This window comes from Accipiter gentilis, chromosome 14, assembly GCF_929443795.1.
Source record: "Accipiter gentilis chromosome 14, bAccGen1.1, whole genome shotgun sequence".
Taxonomy (NCBI): domain Eukaryota; kingdom Metazoa; phylum Chordata; class Aves; order Accipitriformes; family Accipitridae; genus Astur; species Astur gentilis.
This window is the reverse complement of record NC_064893.1, coordinates 8,840,164-8,855,180: the sequence shown is the minus strand read 5'-3', so window position 1 is coordinate 8,855,180 and position 15,017 is coordinate 8,840,164. Positions and strand designations below refer to the sequence as shown.

General features: G+C 40.6%; 1 protein-coding gene across 3 annotated transcripts in view; it reads left to right on the top strand.

Annotated features, from left to right (window-relative positions):
* Positions 1-15,017, top strand: part of CPNE4 (copine 4) — a 244,239-nt gene that overhangs the window by 142,479 nt on the left and 86,743 nt on the right. For all 3 annotated transcript variants that reach the window (XM_049817053.1, XM_049817055.1, XM_049817054.1), the window contains exons 5-7: positions 2,944-3,018; positions 9,369-9,452; positions 10,354-10,443. In XM_049817053.1, the coding sequence (XP_049673010.1) occupies positions 2,944-3,018; positions 9,369-9,452; positions 10,354-10,443 (249 nt within the window). The remainder of the gene's footprint in view (positions 1-2,943; positions 3,019-9,368; positions 9,453-10,353; positions 10,444-15,017) is intronic.

Genomic DNA, 15,017 nt, shown 5'->3' with positions numbered 1-15,017 from the left:
CTTCTGGGAAGGGATTTGCTTAAATGCATAAGGTAAACTCATTTTTGGTCTGGAGTTGGAAAGGGATTCCCTGCTCATCTGGCTGAATAGAACCAGGAGAGAGTTTTGCTCCCTAAATGACTTGGTGTGGTTTGTCTGCTGGGATTATCTGGGCATACTTCATCTTGTCCATCCCTGTGGTGTTCTGGACCCCCCTCCTGTTCTATGAGGGACACAGAGTTTAGTCTTGTGAAAACACAAATGCTGTAGTTCAACTAAAATTGTTGTGCTTGTTACTAGTGTGGTCTGGCAAAAATAAATGCTCTTTGATATACAGAAGATGAGAGAAAATGAGTTAATAGTCCCTGCTGGCCTAACACTGGATGAAAACCATGAAATATGGACCTTAGTTACTTGCTTTGGCTTCTGGCCAGTAGTACTAAAGAGCAAGTCGACTTTACTTGAATGGGAGAAAACTGAACTTAGACAAAAATTACTGTGTGAAAAGTTTGCTGTCTCAACAGAGTAAGTCAAAATGTTATTTCTGGACCTGGGGACATACCAGGTGTCTGCCAAGAATGGAAGTTACAAATACTGGTTTCCTAACTTGTTCAGCATACTGAATTATGAGTTTTTCATAGGATTTTGAAAGTTTGTGTGTCAGCATGTTTTGCTGGAATTTTATTAGCCCTTTGGCAGTGTAACGTCTCATCAATACGGTTTTATTATATGGCTGTGGTATGAAAACAGAACATTGTTCAGCTTCTCCAGTTAGAAGTCAGTCAACCTTTGTAAGAGAGGGTTCGTTATTTTCAGTTAAAAATTTGTGAAACTTGCTGTGCAAATCCCCGAGCACTTTTGGTCATAAACAGCTTATGATCCTTTAAACCATCAGACTACATGGAGGAGAAATGTGTCAGACTCTACGGGCCAAATTTCCAGTTGGCTCACATTTGCCTGAAACATATGAAACACTGCATATGTGCCTGTGTGATGGTACTTCAATGCACAGTTAAGCATCTGTGTCCCTACATGGCTGCATGTGAATATTTTGCATGTGGAAATACCACTGTTCACTGCTGTGAGGTGTCACAGCCAGAATAGTCTTGACTCAGGGAATTTTACTTAATTTAATTCATTGCCAACTAACGTAAACTTTTAATTACTGATTTGGGTATTGAGAAACAAATATGACAAACTCTTAGGGAAAACACCTTTCTTTACCCTTCAGACACCTCTCCTGCCCCCTTCATAGTCTCCACTCCCTTCACGACATTGTTGTGCTCAGTCCCTTTGGTGAGGTGATGGGTGGCACAGGTCAGGATTGGAGCATAGTGATTTCTCTTTTGCTGCTCTTTGTTTCTTACTAATTTTCTCTTACACACATGGGCTTACCCACAGGCCACCGTCCCTTTGGGGGCATCCCTGCATTAGTGTAGGCTAACCTGCAGGTGGTGCCTCCTCTGGCATGGAGCACCTCCTTCCAGGAGTGCATCTCCAGCTGTGTCCCCAACATCATCTCCGGCTCCATGCCTCCTCCTGGATCTTCTTCGGGGTGGCCTCGCAGGCCTCCCACTGCTCCTTCCTTAGTGCCTCCTGCCTCTAGCAGCTGCCACCCTTTCTTAAATATGTTCACACAGAGGTGCCATATGCCCCTCTGATGGGTTGGTGGTTTTGGGGTGCAGTTGGTAGCTGCCACCTGCTGTCAAGCCAGCTGTGACCAGCACGGGGCATTTCACAGCCTCCCTACACAGGTCACCCCTGCAGCCCTGCTACCAAAACCCTGCCAGTTATGCCCAAAGCAGAGTCTAAGCGGATTTCTGCCAAAGGAAGAAAAGAGGTCTTGAAAAAATCCCAGTGATACTGAAGTTTACTGAGGCTGTAGACAGCCTGGCTAATTACTGGGAGCTGCGTATGTGGACAGTGAAAGCATCCCACGCTGCAGTGCTCCGACTGCAGCTCTAACCTCAGCAGCCTTCAGCCGGTTTGAAGAATAGTTGGGGTGTCCCAGCGACTTCCCAAGGACCAGGAGTCTGTGCAGTGGAGTCAGTCTGAGCCTGGCCGGGGAGCTGATGTGGCTGCCAAGTGTGTGGCCGTGGCTATGAAACACCCAGGAAATAGGTTCTCTTGGGCAATTTAATCTCTGGAGAGAATATTTACAATAGGGAAAGATTTTGTAATTGTCACATAGAATGTAAGGTGGTTTGTTTCAAAGACCATTTTTCAGTGAAATATCCCGGGTTTGGTTAATACCTTCTCTTCACTGAAGCATTTTAATGGCTTAGTCAGGAAGGCTATTTTGGTTGGTTTTGTTGGGTTTGGTTTTTTTTAAGAACATTGCACAGTACAGTGACTGGCATCATTATTAGCATAGCTTATGCCATCTGAAAGAATCACACTACATTATTTTAGTGTTACTTTCTTCTGACTCAGGCTACAGTAAATGGTTTTGCCAATGCAGCTATTGCAGAAAAACTGTACCAGGAGAACTCTCCTACTGTAAATGTGCCTTTCGTGGCAACTAATGACAGCTTGCCAAATGATGCTGAAGCAGCATAAAAATAATTAAGCTTTAGACCCAAATAATACAACTTTTTTATAGCTTTTTTGTCCCCTTGGACACTGAGACTGTGGAATTCTCTGTTGTCCTATCTGAGGAAAAAAGTATGTGGTCAGAGTAAAGGGATCCCTGGTGGATGTTGAAGTCTGTGTATTGACAGATGATTGACAAGGCATAGTCGCAGGATACTAAGTGATTAAGGTTTGTAGGCTTAACAAGGTGACACTCATCAGCTGAGCAAGGTATTCACTGAATACTCTTAGCCCTTCCTGATCGCAAAGAGAAACATGAACTTGTACCACACTTCAGTTTCCTAATGGGGTCTACAGTCTTCACGCTGGAAAATGGCACCTTTTTCCCCTTTCATTACACCATGCAAAACTCAAATGTAGCTTTCCATTTAGGTGATTGCCGAGGAATTGTCTGGCAATGATGACTACGTTGAACTTTCATTCAGTGCACGGAAATTGGATGACAAGGTAAGCTCCTTGATATTAACCTTACTGAAAGATATAAGAATGCCTGTAAATATAATTTGATGAGATTTTCCCCGACAGATATTTTTGTCTTATATTATTAAACACATCAGAGATTTCAGATGAATGTTCATGATGAGGCTTTCCTCAAGTTGCAAAGTAATTAAAATTAAAAAAAAAAAAAAAAAAAAAAAAATCAAGGGAATCTAATTAAAACCAAGACGAATTAATTACGCTATAACGAAGACAATTTAATTATTTAAAATGCCACAGATCAGAAGTGCTTAGAGAAGTGAGCTTTCTGTAAGTAGTCAAAGATGCTACAGTTGAAGCAAGCATCTTAAAATAAAGCTAGAAAACTTCATAACAGCTCAGTCATGATATACATTTTGTTCAACAAAATGTAGCTTGAATGTGAGAAAAAGACTCTTGCATATTTGTTTAAAAATTTTCCCTCTTTAATAAGAAAACTCTCCACTGACTCAAACCCTACTTTTCATTGTAAGGACTACCTCTTTCTGAAAATATCCGTTGTTGTTTAGCTATATATATATATATATATATATATATATAAGCACCTCAAGCAACACACAGCCCAACAGATCCAGATGACTGCTTGTATGGCACACTCTCTGTTATTTCAGTGTAATAGCAGACACATAATTACTTGTGGTAGTCTGGGGAATATCTTTATAATTAATAGATGTCATAAGACTATGACCCTTTTTAGATAATACGGCTTTACATGTAATTGAAGATAGGATGATTACAATTATACTGGATCACAGTATCTACCATTAGTATATAGTCCCTCCTTATATATGAAACTGCTTCTAATTAGAAACATATGGTAACACAATACGAAAGTTTACAATTCTGATGCTCCAAGTGTGTGGTTGTAAACATTTGACATGCGAGTAGCTTAAAATCAAATCAGTGAGAGTACTTTTGGATAGATACATCAGGGTTTCAAAACCAGACCCTAACTGATGAATAATATTTTTGGTCGAAACTGCCAGAAAAACTCAGGCAAGCAGAAAGTACACAGAAAGATTAATAGTACTAGAATTTATTTAGAAAATACAGGTAAATAACATTACTGTGCTCAGGATTAACGATCATAAATGATCAGGGCCTGAATTTGCCTCTCATCTGAAAGATGAATCACCTCTTCCTTCAGAGTTGCTGGAGTCTTAGTGCTTCTGAATTGTGTAATTTATTTAGGTGTCAAAATGTAGATTTAACAACCTCTCTTTAGACAGCCATTTTTAGATGCCATTTCCAAAGTTGCACACAAGTTTCTTCCTGTTCCACATGCTGTCATATCTAGAGAAAAGAAAAGGACATACACAACATAATAGGACTCCACTTGGTCATTCCTTTTCCACACATGTAAAATGTAATCTGGTGTAAATATTATGATTGCTTATGGCTCTTGTTGGTATAAATTAAAAGGATACTGCCAGAATGTGCTTCTGAGCTAGGTCAGTGTTGTCTGGGCAACAGCTTTTAGAGAGCGATTGAAACACTTTATGGGGATAAGTTAAGGAGGATCATTCTGAAATATTGCAAGAATATTGTCATTCTTGCTATTTTAACATGTCCAGTGAAGGTGGGCTTCATCTAATAAAAAATTCCTGGATGATGCAGAGTGCAACTCAAGCAATGACTCATCGTGTCATTATCTGAATCAAAACTCCTGTCTTCAGCTGATGAAAATCACTGGAAGATTATTACAGTTAAAGAAGTCTTTCTATTTCCTCCAGCTAGAGATGTAGCCCTAGAAAAGGCTATGGCTTTTGGTATGGCTTGTAATGAACTTCAGCGTCAGTAGATGCAAGGCATTAATAGTAATTATTGTTATTAAGGTTTGAAATTACTTAAATTGCATAGTTCAGCCACTGGTGAAAAAGCATGAGTGTTCAGGTGTCATATAAAGGTCCAAAAAAACATCAGAGCATTGGGAAGAGCCCATCTTGTAAAATCCTAAGCATGGTTTTGCATGCCTCTCCCTATTCAGAGAAGCGAAGACCTGAGCAGGAATGTAGCATCAGAGAAGCAGACTGAGGGCAGGAACTGGCCTTGGAGTCTCCTGAATGACAGAGGAAGCCCATGGAAGCAATCGTTCACGCTCTGCTAAACAGGGTCACCTTTGTAACCCCTGGGGTTCCTGCACTGGTAGCTGTGGTGGTGGCAGAAGACAAGTTGAATCCTTATGTCTCACAACTTGCAGATAAAGGGGTTGAGGGAGGTTCTGGGTGTGCTTTAAGAATAAAACAAAAAATAAATTCTTTCCATCCATTACCATCCATGGTATCTTGAATGGACAGGAATTTTCTTCCTCCACCCTTTAAAGGAATACTCCTTGAAAGAGGATCCAGATTGTGGTCCTTAAATGTATGAATGCCTTCCACTAAGGAAGAAGATGTAAACAACATATTTTTGGCAGATAAAACAAAATTTGTTGGTATAATTTAACAGGCAGGATATGTTTGTTGGGGTTTTGGGGTTTTTTTTACTCCCTCCACATAAAACTGCAAGTGTTTTAAAGAAGCCACAAAACAAGTAAAGCCTACTCAATTTTTCCTGGAGGGGTGGCTGAAACATTCAGTGAAAAACTCTAGGAAAGTCACAGGTATGAAAGTTTCCTTTAGTTAACTGACTTTGCAGAGATAAAGGTTATTTTTATTGCAGTGCTTGTTTGGAAGGTATAACTGCATTTTCATGTTTTATTGAAAGCCAGTCAGCTCAGATGGCACATCTTTGTTTCAAGAGATCCACTGAGAACAATTCACAGTGGAACACTAACTTTTGGAAAGGTTCTATTGCATTTATAGCTGTGTCACAATTACCATAACAAGCAGCTACATTTTTATGGTAGCTATAATAAATTATAAGCACTAAAGCAGGAAAACTGCTTTTCCTGTTCTGAGAGAGGCAGTTCTCATTGCTTGGGAAAGATTCTCCAGCAAATGTCTGCAAAATACCAGCTAATATTGCTTTTTTATCTATTTCCCTGGTCCTAAACTACTACTACTACTACAAAAAATCCTTAAATGCCCTGTCTTGCTGCTGAAGAATTTTCAAAATTATTAGTGTCTTTCAGCTACTTCAGCCCTTTTCTGAGGGACCTTTGACTTGACCCCCAAACCTGAATTTTAAAATGTGTCATGCTCTGAAGATTAATATACTAATAGATGTGTCAAACTAGGTGCTCAGAAATGGAGGTAGTTAAATTTTTAAAGTTTAAGCCAGGTATTTGTGTTATTACGGTGTAACTGCTGCACATACTGAAAGAACAATGTGCATTATACCACAGGCAATGCATTACATTAATCATTTCAACATTATTAAAACATCAAAACATTAAACCTTTATTGCTGCTATTCTTCTTCCAAAGGATAGTCTTGTGAGTAATGCAAAGCTTTGGAAACATTAATAGCTTTGAAATAAAATGTTTTTTGTATGTATCATTTTTGAGTTGTTACGAAACATCATTGATACTGAAGGATTTTTTTGTTTGTACCTTCATTCTGAAAGGAATTAGGCTTTGTTTTTGCATTGAAGGGCGGTGTTGTGGTTTAACCCCAGCCAGCAACTAAGCACCATGCAGCCACTCACTCACCTCCCCCCACCTGGTGGGATGGGGGAGAGAACCGGGGGAGGGGGGGAGGGGAAATTGTGGGTTGAGATAAGAACAGTTTAATAGAAAAGAAGCGACTAATAATGATAATAATAACAATGATAAAATGACAATACTAGGATTGGAATATACAAAACAAGTGATGCACAGTGCAATTGCTCACCACTCACTGCCCAATACCCAGTTAGTTCCCAAGCAGTGATCCCACCCAGCCCCACTCCCCCCCAGTTTATATACTGGACATGACGTCACATGGTATGGAATACCCTGTTGGCCAGTTTGGGTCAGCTGTCCTGGCTGTGTCCCCTCCCAACTTCTTGTGCCTCTCCCATCTTCTCGCTGGCTGGGTATCAGAAGCTGAAAAATCCTTGACTTTAGACTAAACATTGCTTAGCAACAACTGAAAACAGTGTGTTATCAGATTCTTCTCACACTGAACCCAAAACATGATGCTGTACCAGCTACTAGGAAGACAGTTAACTCTATCCCAGCTGAAACCAGAACAGAGGAGTGATATAAGCTTATCATCCAGCATTAAAATCTTTCCCTTTAGGTGGTATTGCCTTGGTAGTTAAAAACAGATATTAAAAATTTCTCCCCTTGTGCTGAATTGCTGTTTTAGCTTTCATGACACTCAGCTGGGGATGATACTATATTTTAAGTCTTAGATAAAATCCTGGTTTCCTTTCTGAATTTTTCTGCACTCCAGGGTGCATTCTTTGGATGCATCATTTTGAGGTGTTTTCTTTCAGATAACTTTTCTTATCAAACTTGTGTTTGATAAAGAATCTATTAACATTAAGCTTTTACTCAGCTTCAATCAATATACTTATGTGTGAGAAGAGGCAGCTCAATCTTTTTTAACCCTATCACTCTGGATTTTGGTGTCACTACGATTGAACCAGCACCCTCACTCTCTGCTTGTTCTCTTTGCTATGCAGTAGTAATTGGGCAGAATTTGATTACCAAAGCCCCCTATATACTAGCAGTTTCAAGTGCTGAATGGAGTCCAGATACTAAATCTACATCAGGGCCTTGAGGCAAACTCTGGAGTTACAGACTTTGTTGGGGTTTGTGCTGGTTCTACACACTCTTACGTTAAATGTCCAGTAACCATGTAATTGGAACAAATAGGCAAACATAACAGCTCTGCTGTTCAGAGCTCCGTGTGGTAAGATTTAACAAATACATATGCACATGCTTTGCATCAGTTTCTAAACATACCATTACCTTTTCTCTGGTAGGAAAAGAAACAGATAATTCACAGAACAGCACTCTGAACACAACATTGATAGGTGTCATCTTTAGGGCATGGAAAAGACTTTAGGTTGCTTGAGCCTTGCCCAAGGCTTCATGGTCCCTAAGGACTCCCACTTCCTTCTCCAGACATTCAAATTCAGGTGTCTCTTTTGAAAGCCCTGATTTCTTTGCTTGTTTTGTAGTTGTGGAATTGTAAAAATGACCTAAAGACAAATTTGACCAAAATGACGTGCCCAGACTTTGGCTAGCATCTTATCCAAAGCTGTTCCCATCCCAATGGCTGTCCAGCTAGTCAAATATAAGTATGTTGGGCATTTGGTGAGGAGAAAATCATAGAACTATGCATATTACAGTCATTTTTACACTAATGCTTTTATAGAAACACTAGGAGAGCAAACAGAATTCCTGACTTCCCCAAATTGATGTGGAGGTCTGTGGTTTTGGATATGGCCAATAGAGAGAATAATATTCATATGCATCAAGTTAATCCTGTGGCTCTTTTGAAGAGGAAAATGAATAAGGGAGTTGAAACTACAGAAAATGGGCTGAGTGCATTTGAATCCTGCTCTCGCAGCATTGCACAGTTAGAAATTTGAATTAGCCAGCTTTCCCCCTCCAGCTGTGGAGGGCTAATGCCCAGCTACTCTTCCGCCCTCCAGCCAGTATGGCCAGAAGAAATGAGATGTTGCTGAAACAAAAGGGGCTATGGCCAGACTGCAGCAACACTGTAGAAAGCAACTTAATTTAGGTTTGTGTAAGAACGCTCAGGGTTGTTAGCTGGATGCAAGACTAGGGAAAGGTGTTCTGCAGTGCAGTGAGTATGTGAAGCTCGATGTCTGTCACAGATTTGCTTGCACTTAGAGATATCAAGTAATTTTCTGCATTCTCATGCTCTGTTTGTCATCTTAACTTGGGCCATGTTATCACACCCTGAAGAGGACTTGCTTCTCTAACCTTCTCTAACCCATCTTGCCAGTACTTGTGTTGGTTGGTAGCAGCACAATGTCTTGGCTAATTAACTTCTGTCTTGAGAGGGTGGGCAAATAGGGTGAAATTCAACCCCACTGTAGAATATGCTTCAAAGGGCCTTGAGTGATAAAACTGGTGTCAAAAGACCAAACAGGTATGCAGACAGAAAGAAACAAGCTAGGTGGATGAAGGAGCTAAAGCTGAGGTATCTGGACTGGGTGTAAGAAGGGACAAGGCTCTAAAAAGACATTTTACAGTTCTGCCTGCCATTGAAAAGTCAAACTAAGAACAACAGTAGTGCCATGGAAATCCTTGTGGAACAAGGACAAGAATGAAATATTGCTGAGAGACCCAAGAAGTCTCACTAAAACCATGCTGGCTCTCCTTTTTCATTAGTAGTCAGGGAAGCACCAGTGCACTGTGCCTGGAAAGCCCAAAGAAAGAGAAGTTCAAGAGTAACCTGTCCTATATTTTATTTCAGGATTTTTTCAGCAAATCTGATCCTTTTCTGGAGATTTTCCGGATTAATGATGATGCAACCCAACAACTTGTACACAGGACTGAGGTAAGGAATAGGGTTGGATTTATTTTCCAAGGACACAGGTGGGCTGTCAGGAGGAGCAGATCATGCTTCCCATGTCACAAAGGGTATTGCAAGCACCCACATTTGAAACCACTTCTATCTCTTGTGTAATTATTGACTTGTGGGTAACAGGTCTTGACTTATGTACGAGAGTAAAGGAAGATGGTACTGAAGCCAAAGATCCAAATTTAATTAAACTGGCAGATATTGTTTGAAGGTCAGGAGTTATACATATTAAATTTAGCCCAAACCATGCTACAGACAGTATCATATTTTCCCATTAATACTATGTTGCATCTTCATCTCCTCCTCCCAGGCTGCTAGTGCTAAAGAGATTAGTAATCTAGGTGTTTTACATTTGTTTTCAGTGTCATTACTGCTCCTGTGGTAATGACTGGCACTGTCCTAAAAAGTAGCATTTAGGTAGTACAGGGTGGAGCTGTGGCAGGTATTCGGGGTTATGAGCCTGTCTTCCTGGCAAGGCAGACCATGCGTCTGTAAATTGATGCTGCCCATCTCCATTGCCCAGACCTGCATCACTTCCATGGCTTCCAGTTCAGGGATGTATTCCACAACCTTTCCCTTGTGAATTACACTCCCACTGAAGCATGGCAGTGCTGGGGCAATCTCTGTAGCATGATCTGTGTATGGGTCCCCTTCCCACCTGTACTCCATTTTGGGGCTTTCCAAAGGAGGAGTGTTGCAAGCTGCAGGTTGCTCACAGGCACATATCCCAATGCATGTTGTTATGCAAACCTCTAGCTGAGCTCTGCTTTCTTCTCTTTCTGGTGAATGTACTGTATTGAGAATTGTGGCTCTTGTTAGAATTCTGTTTGGAGATGTGCAAATGTTAAAGGTTCCATTCATTTCTTTTCACTTGCAGGTTGTGATGAATAACTTAAATCCAGCCTGGAAGACCTTTAAAGTGTCTGTAAATTCTCTGTGCAGTGGAGACCAGGACCGCAGGCTAAAGGTCAGAAGTCATTCCTACTTCTTGAATAGTTTTACTCATAGAAAACAAAACTTTGTCTCTCTTTTTCAATTAGAGATTGCTATTCTGCACTGCCCTCTTCTTTGATGGAAAAGATGATCACACAGCTGCTTTGTGATTACCACAATCAAATTAAGGATTCAGAGAAGTGGTAATCCACTGTAATCAGTAGGTTATGCTCTGTACTTCTTGACAGTAACCTCAAAAAATGATGGGGCTGTTTTTGCCAATCAGTTGGATAATTTGACCCAGCATCATTTAAGTGGTGGAAATATACTCAAGGGAAGTGGCAGCCCTGCCACCATTTTAACTACTATTTCCTCACTTTTATGTCTGGAGACCCTCTGTAAAAGAAACACTGAATTATGAGATCTGTTATTATATTTGAAGAATAGGGTGGCCACAAAAAAAGACATGTGCCATTGTAATGACAGTGTTACTAGTCAGCGGAAAGACGGATGGTTGGGAACTTGGAGCTTTGTGTAGAAAAATTCATCTTGTAGCTAATTTGGGTTAAATCAAGGCTGAATCCAACTGTTCATATCTTCTAATCAGGTTTATGGTTAATACTAAATTAAAAAATGTTAAAGGGCACTATCCCCAGTGTCTGTTCAGCCAGTTGGACCTAATGAAAGGACATTGGACCCAAAAGTATGTCTTTTTTTTTTTTTCTTACCATACAAAATTGTCTAATAAAAATTTTTCCTTGTCCCTGCAAACCTTTCTTCTTTCATCATTATAACTGCACAACCCTACAGAAGTGGTATTGTCATTTTTCACTCATTACAGACTGCAAGATGTGCTGTGCAGATAGAAAAAATAAAATGCCTGGTGTCTACATGTTACAATGCATGCCACAAATGGGTCGAAGAGGTAAAAAGGAGTCTTACAAATGCTTGGATTTATACTGGTCATGCTGATTGTGATTTATAACTTCACAAAATCAGCACTGTTGTTATGAAACATCAGTGGTACTGACACAGTGTTTGTATGTATACTTTTGTGTGGTATTGGGGATGCACAAGGGAGACGCAGGTATGAATGGTTATCTTTATATATTGTTTGTGTCCCTGGTGGCACTGTTGGGCAAACAAGATGAGTCCAAGGGCAAAAGAAGTACCAAAAGAGGGAGGAAGTTTGAGAAAACAATGAGACATGTAGCAAGGAAAAATGAAGGATTATGTAGATGGAACATAGGATACTTAGGAAGCCGGACCAAGATGTTTATGACAGGTGCATCTGACATGTTGAACTGAAGCTCAGCACCTCAGCTGCTACAGGGAAGCAGTTGTGAAAGATCCTTCCATCTACCCCTTAGCTGTGTAAATGGTCAATCCGGTTGTGTTTGGCATGTCCAATGGGATTGAAACAGAGTTGTAGCAGATGAAATAGAGAATGAGGTGTAGGGAAAGAACAGCCTCCATTTTAAACTGCAAACAAAACTAAGTATTGGCTGAAGAGGATTTCTAATGCAAATGGAGAAATGTAGAGGAGTTATTTATTGTAGCATGTGTAGGATGACAGTAATGTGAAGTGTCAGGATAATGACTGTTATCTTGGGAGGCTGCAATTTTATAAATTTCCTGAGTAGATTAAATATCTGTAAGTTAGTTGCCTGAAACACAGAAGACAAGTAAATTACTCTGTGTTGTGTAAGCAATATAGATTTCCTTATAGAGCTTTTGCTTTTGAATGGAGTGAGCTATGAAAGGTTTGGAAAGGGAAGATGAGCAGTTTTTTGATGTATTAGAGAGGGGCGAGCTGCTGGTGGGACATACAGACAGAAGTGAGATGGTTAAAGCAGGTGGGAGTACTGTAGCTGCTGCAGCATTCTGTGAAGGTGAAAGGGAGCAGAACTGAAGGGGGCAATGCTAGAGAACATGGTATAATCAAACTGTGAGATGCTGAGAGGCTGAAGAAGAGATGTAATGTGACAGATTATCTGTGTTACGCAGCCTCTCTGAGGGTGCACTTTACACAACCAGATGCAGAAGGTTGCACCCTGCCTCTTCCTTGGCACAGGGTCCCAGATCACCTAGTCCAGCTTACACCTGACAGTCACTAAGAGCAATCGGTTGTGCCTGCCCTTATAGGATCTGCTTCTTGAGGTAGCTTAAACTGAAATGGGTAACACCCCATAGTAATGCAACTATATAGGTTTGAGGCAAGAGATGGATCAGATTTCTGCCGCTCAAACGAAAAGCAGAATTAGGACAGCACTGCCTTCACCACATTGTGTATATGAGGCCTTTAAACCACTTAGATGAGAAAACCTAGGAAGTGATGCAAACAAAACATGATGCCTAGAATGTCAGAGCAAGTGGCAAGTCCATAAGGGTAAAGAAATGTGGTTCTGGAGGCAGAAACATGCTTTAATCTCTTTGAAATTGAGGTGCGAAAGTGTGAGAAAGGCTGAGATCTCAGCTTGGGCAGAAGAAGATGGGTCTGGGAATAAAGGGGGTCTTTGAGCTATGAGCAGGGAGACAGTAGTCAAATTTGTTTGCAGATGATACTGCCAAAGGAGAGGCTAAGGAGGGAGAAGTGAAGAGGGACGAAAATAGTCCTTTAAGGCTGACTGTAAAGATAAGGGGAAAGTCAGTGAAAGAATGGGTGAAGGAGAGAACCAGGGCAAAATGGCTCTTATGAACCTATGGACAGTTTCCAAAATAGTCTTGATTCTGCAGGATATCTTTTTCCTTTTTTTGGAAAATACATGTTTTTATCTGTGTATGCAAGTATTTGCAGGCCCTGATTTAGATATCTGAGTATTTGCCTGAGGCTGCAGTTCAGGCATTTGCAGAAAAGCTAAAAGTAGTAAGATTTGCACCAGATCATTCATAAGTGCAGAAATATTTTAAAATTAATTGTGGCTGTGAAATAAGAAAAAAGCTTGAAGCTCTTTAAAATTCAGGCCCTTTATACCTTTTGGTGGGTGTAAGATAAGGCTGCTACGGTAGAGCAGCCCCCAAAATCACTTATGTTTGACAGATAGCATATAGTACTTGTCAGATGACTATTCTGTTTGCTTTCGATTTGGACTGTAACTTAGGAATTTGATGGCAGCCAGGACAGAAGAATGGGAATTATAAGAAATACAGGTGAAGTATCTGTGATGGGTTTAACACTGTACGAATGTTTATACTTCAATTTACATTGAATAAGCATTCCAGTCTCCACCCTACCATATTTTGGAACATTTTACTTTAGTTGCTTTGTTTCACTTCATAAAGTATATAGCAATATGTTACTGCTAAGTGTTGGAAGAATTCCCTGAGCCATATTTAACGTGGGGAGATTTAGTGTATTCCAGCTGCCTTGCCGAGCGTCAGCTTCTCACCAGGATTGCTTGATCACTGTGAATGGTAATTGCATAAGGCTGGGTATTTTCGTACCTGTACCTGCTGGTTTTATTTGCATGCTCTGGGAGGCATAATCTAAGTCAAGGCTTTAAGAGGCACCAGAAATGCTTGGCAGGAAATGTCAGCTTGTGGAAATTCTGCAAATGGAGGGAGACTTCCTAACAACAGCAAACACATTGCAACCATCAGTACCTTTGGCTTGCCTCTGTAGGCTATTTGGAGCTCTGAAGTGTTGGCCTTTTGTCCTGGTTTCAGCTGGGATAGAGTTAATTGTCTTCCTAGTAGCTGGTACAGTGCTATGTTTTGAGTTCAGTATGTTGATAACACACTGAAGTTTTCAGTTGTTGCTCAGCAGTGTTTAGACTAAAGTCAAGGATTTTTCAGCTTCTCATGCCCAGCCAGCAAGAAGGCTGGAGGGTCACAAGAAGTTGGCACAGGACACAGCCAGGGCACCTGGCCCAAACTGGCCAACGGTGTATTCCATACCATGGGACGTCCCATCTAGTGTATAAACTGGGGGGAGTGGGGGCAGGGGGATCGCCGCTCAGGGACTAACTGGGTGTCGATTGATGGGTGGTGAGCAATCGCACTGTGCATCATTCCAATCTTTTTATTATTAGCACTGTCATTTTATTAGTGTTGTCATTATCATTATTAGTTTCTTCTGTTCTGTTCTATGAAACTCTTCTTATCTCAACCCACGAGTTTTACTTCTTTTCCCAATTTTCTCACCCATCCCACTGGGTGGGGGGGAGTGAGTGAGAGGCTGCGTGGTGCTCAGTTGCTGGCTGGGGTTAAACCACGACACCTTTCATCTCTGCCACTGAAATCACTTGGGTACTGAGCTTAGTGGTCTGTGTTAGGAGGAATGGGAATTAACATGGCAAAAATACACTAAACCAACTTAGTTTAACTTAACAGAATTTTGCTCTTTGTAAGTCTGGCACCCAAAGAAGCCTTTATACTGTCTGGCCATTTGAAACTTTCTTGTTTAAAATGTGTGTTTAGAAAGATAAGATAAGGTCACTAAAATCAAAGCAACCAGTAATTAAGGTCTCTCTTAAAAGTATTTTGCTAGCATCCTTTACAAAGTCTGTTAATTTGAATTCCTTATGGGCTTTTTAAAAAAAAAAAAATCTAATTTTGCTTTGTTTAGCTGTGGTGCAGAGAGCAGTTATTTTTTCTTTCCTCTCAGGA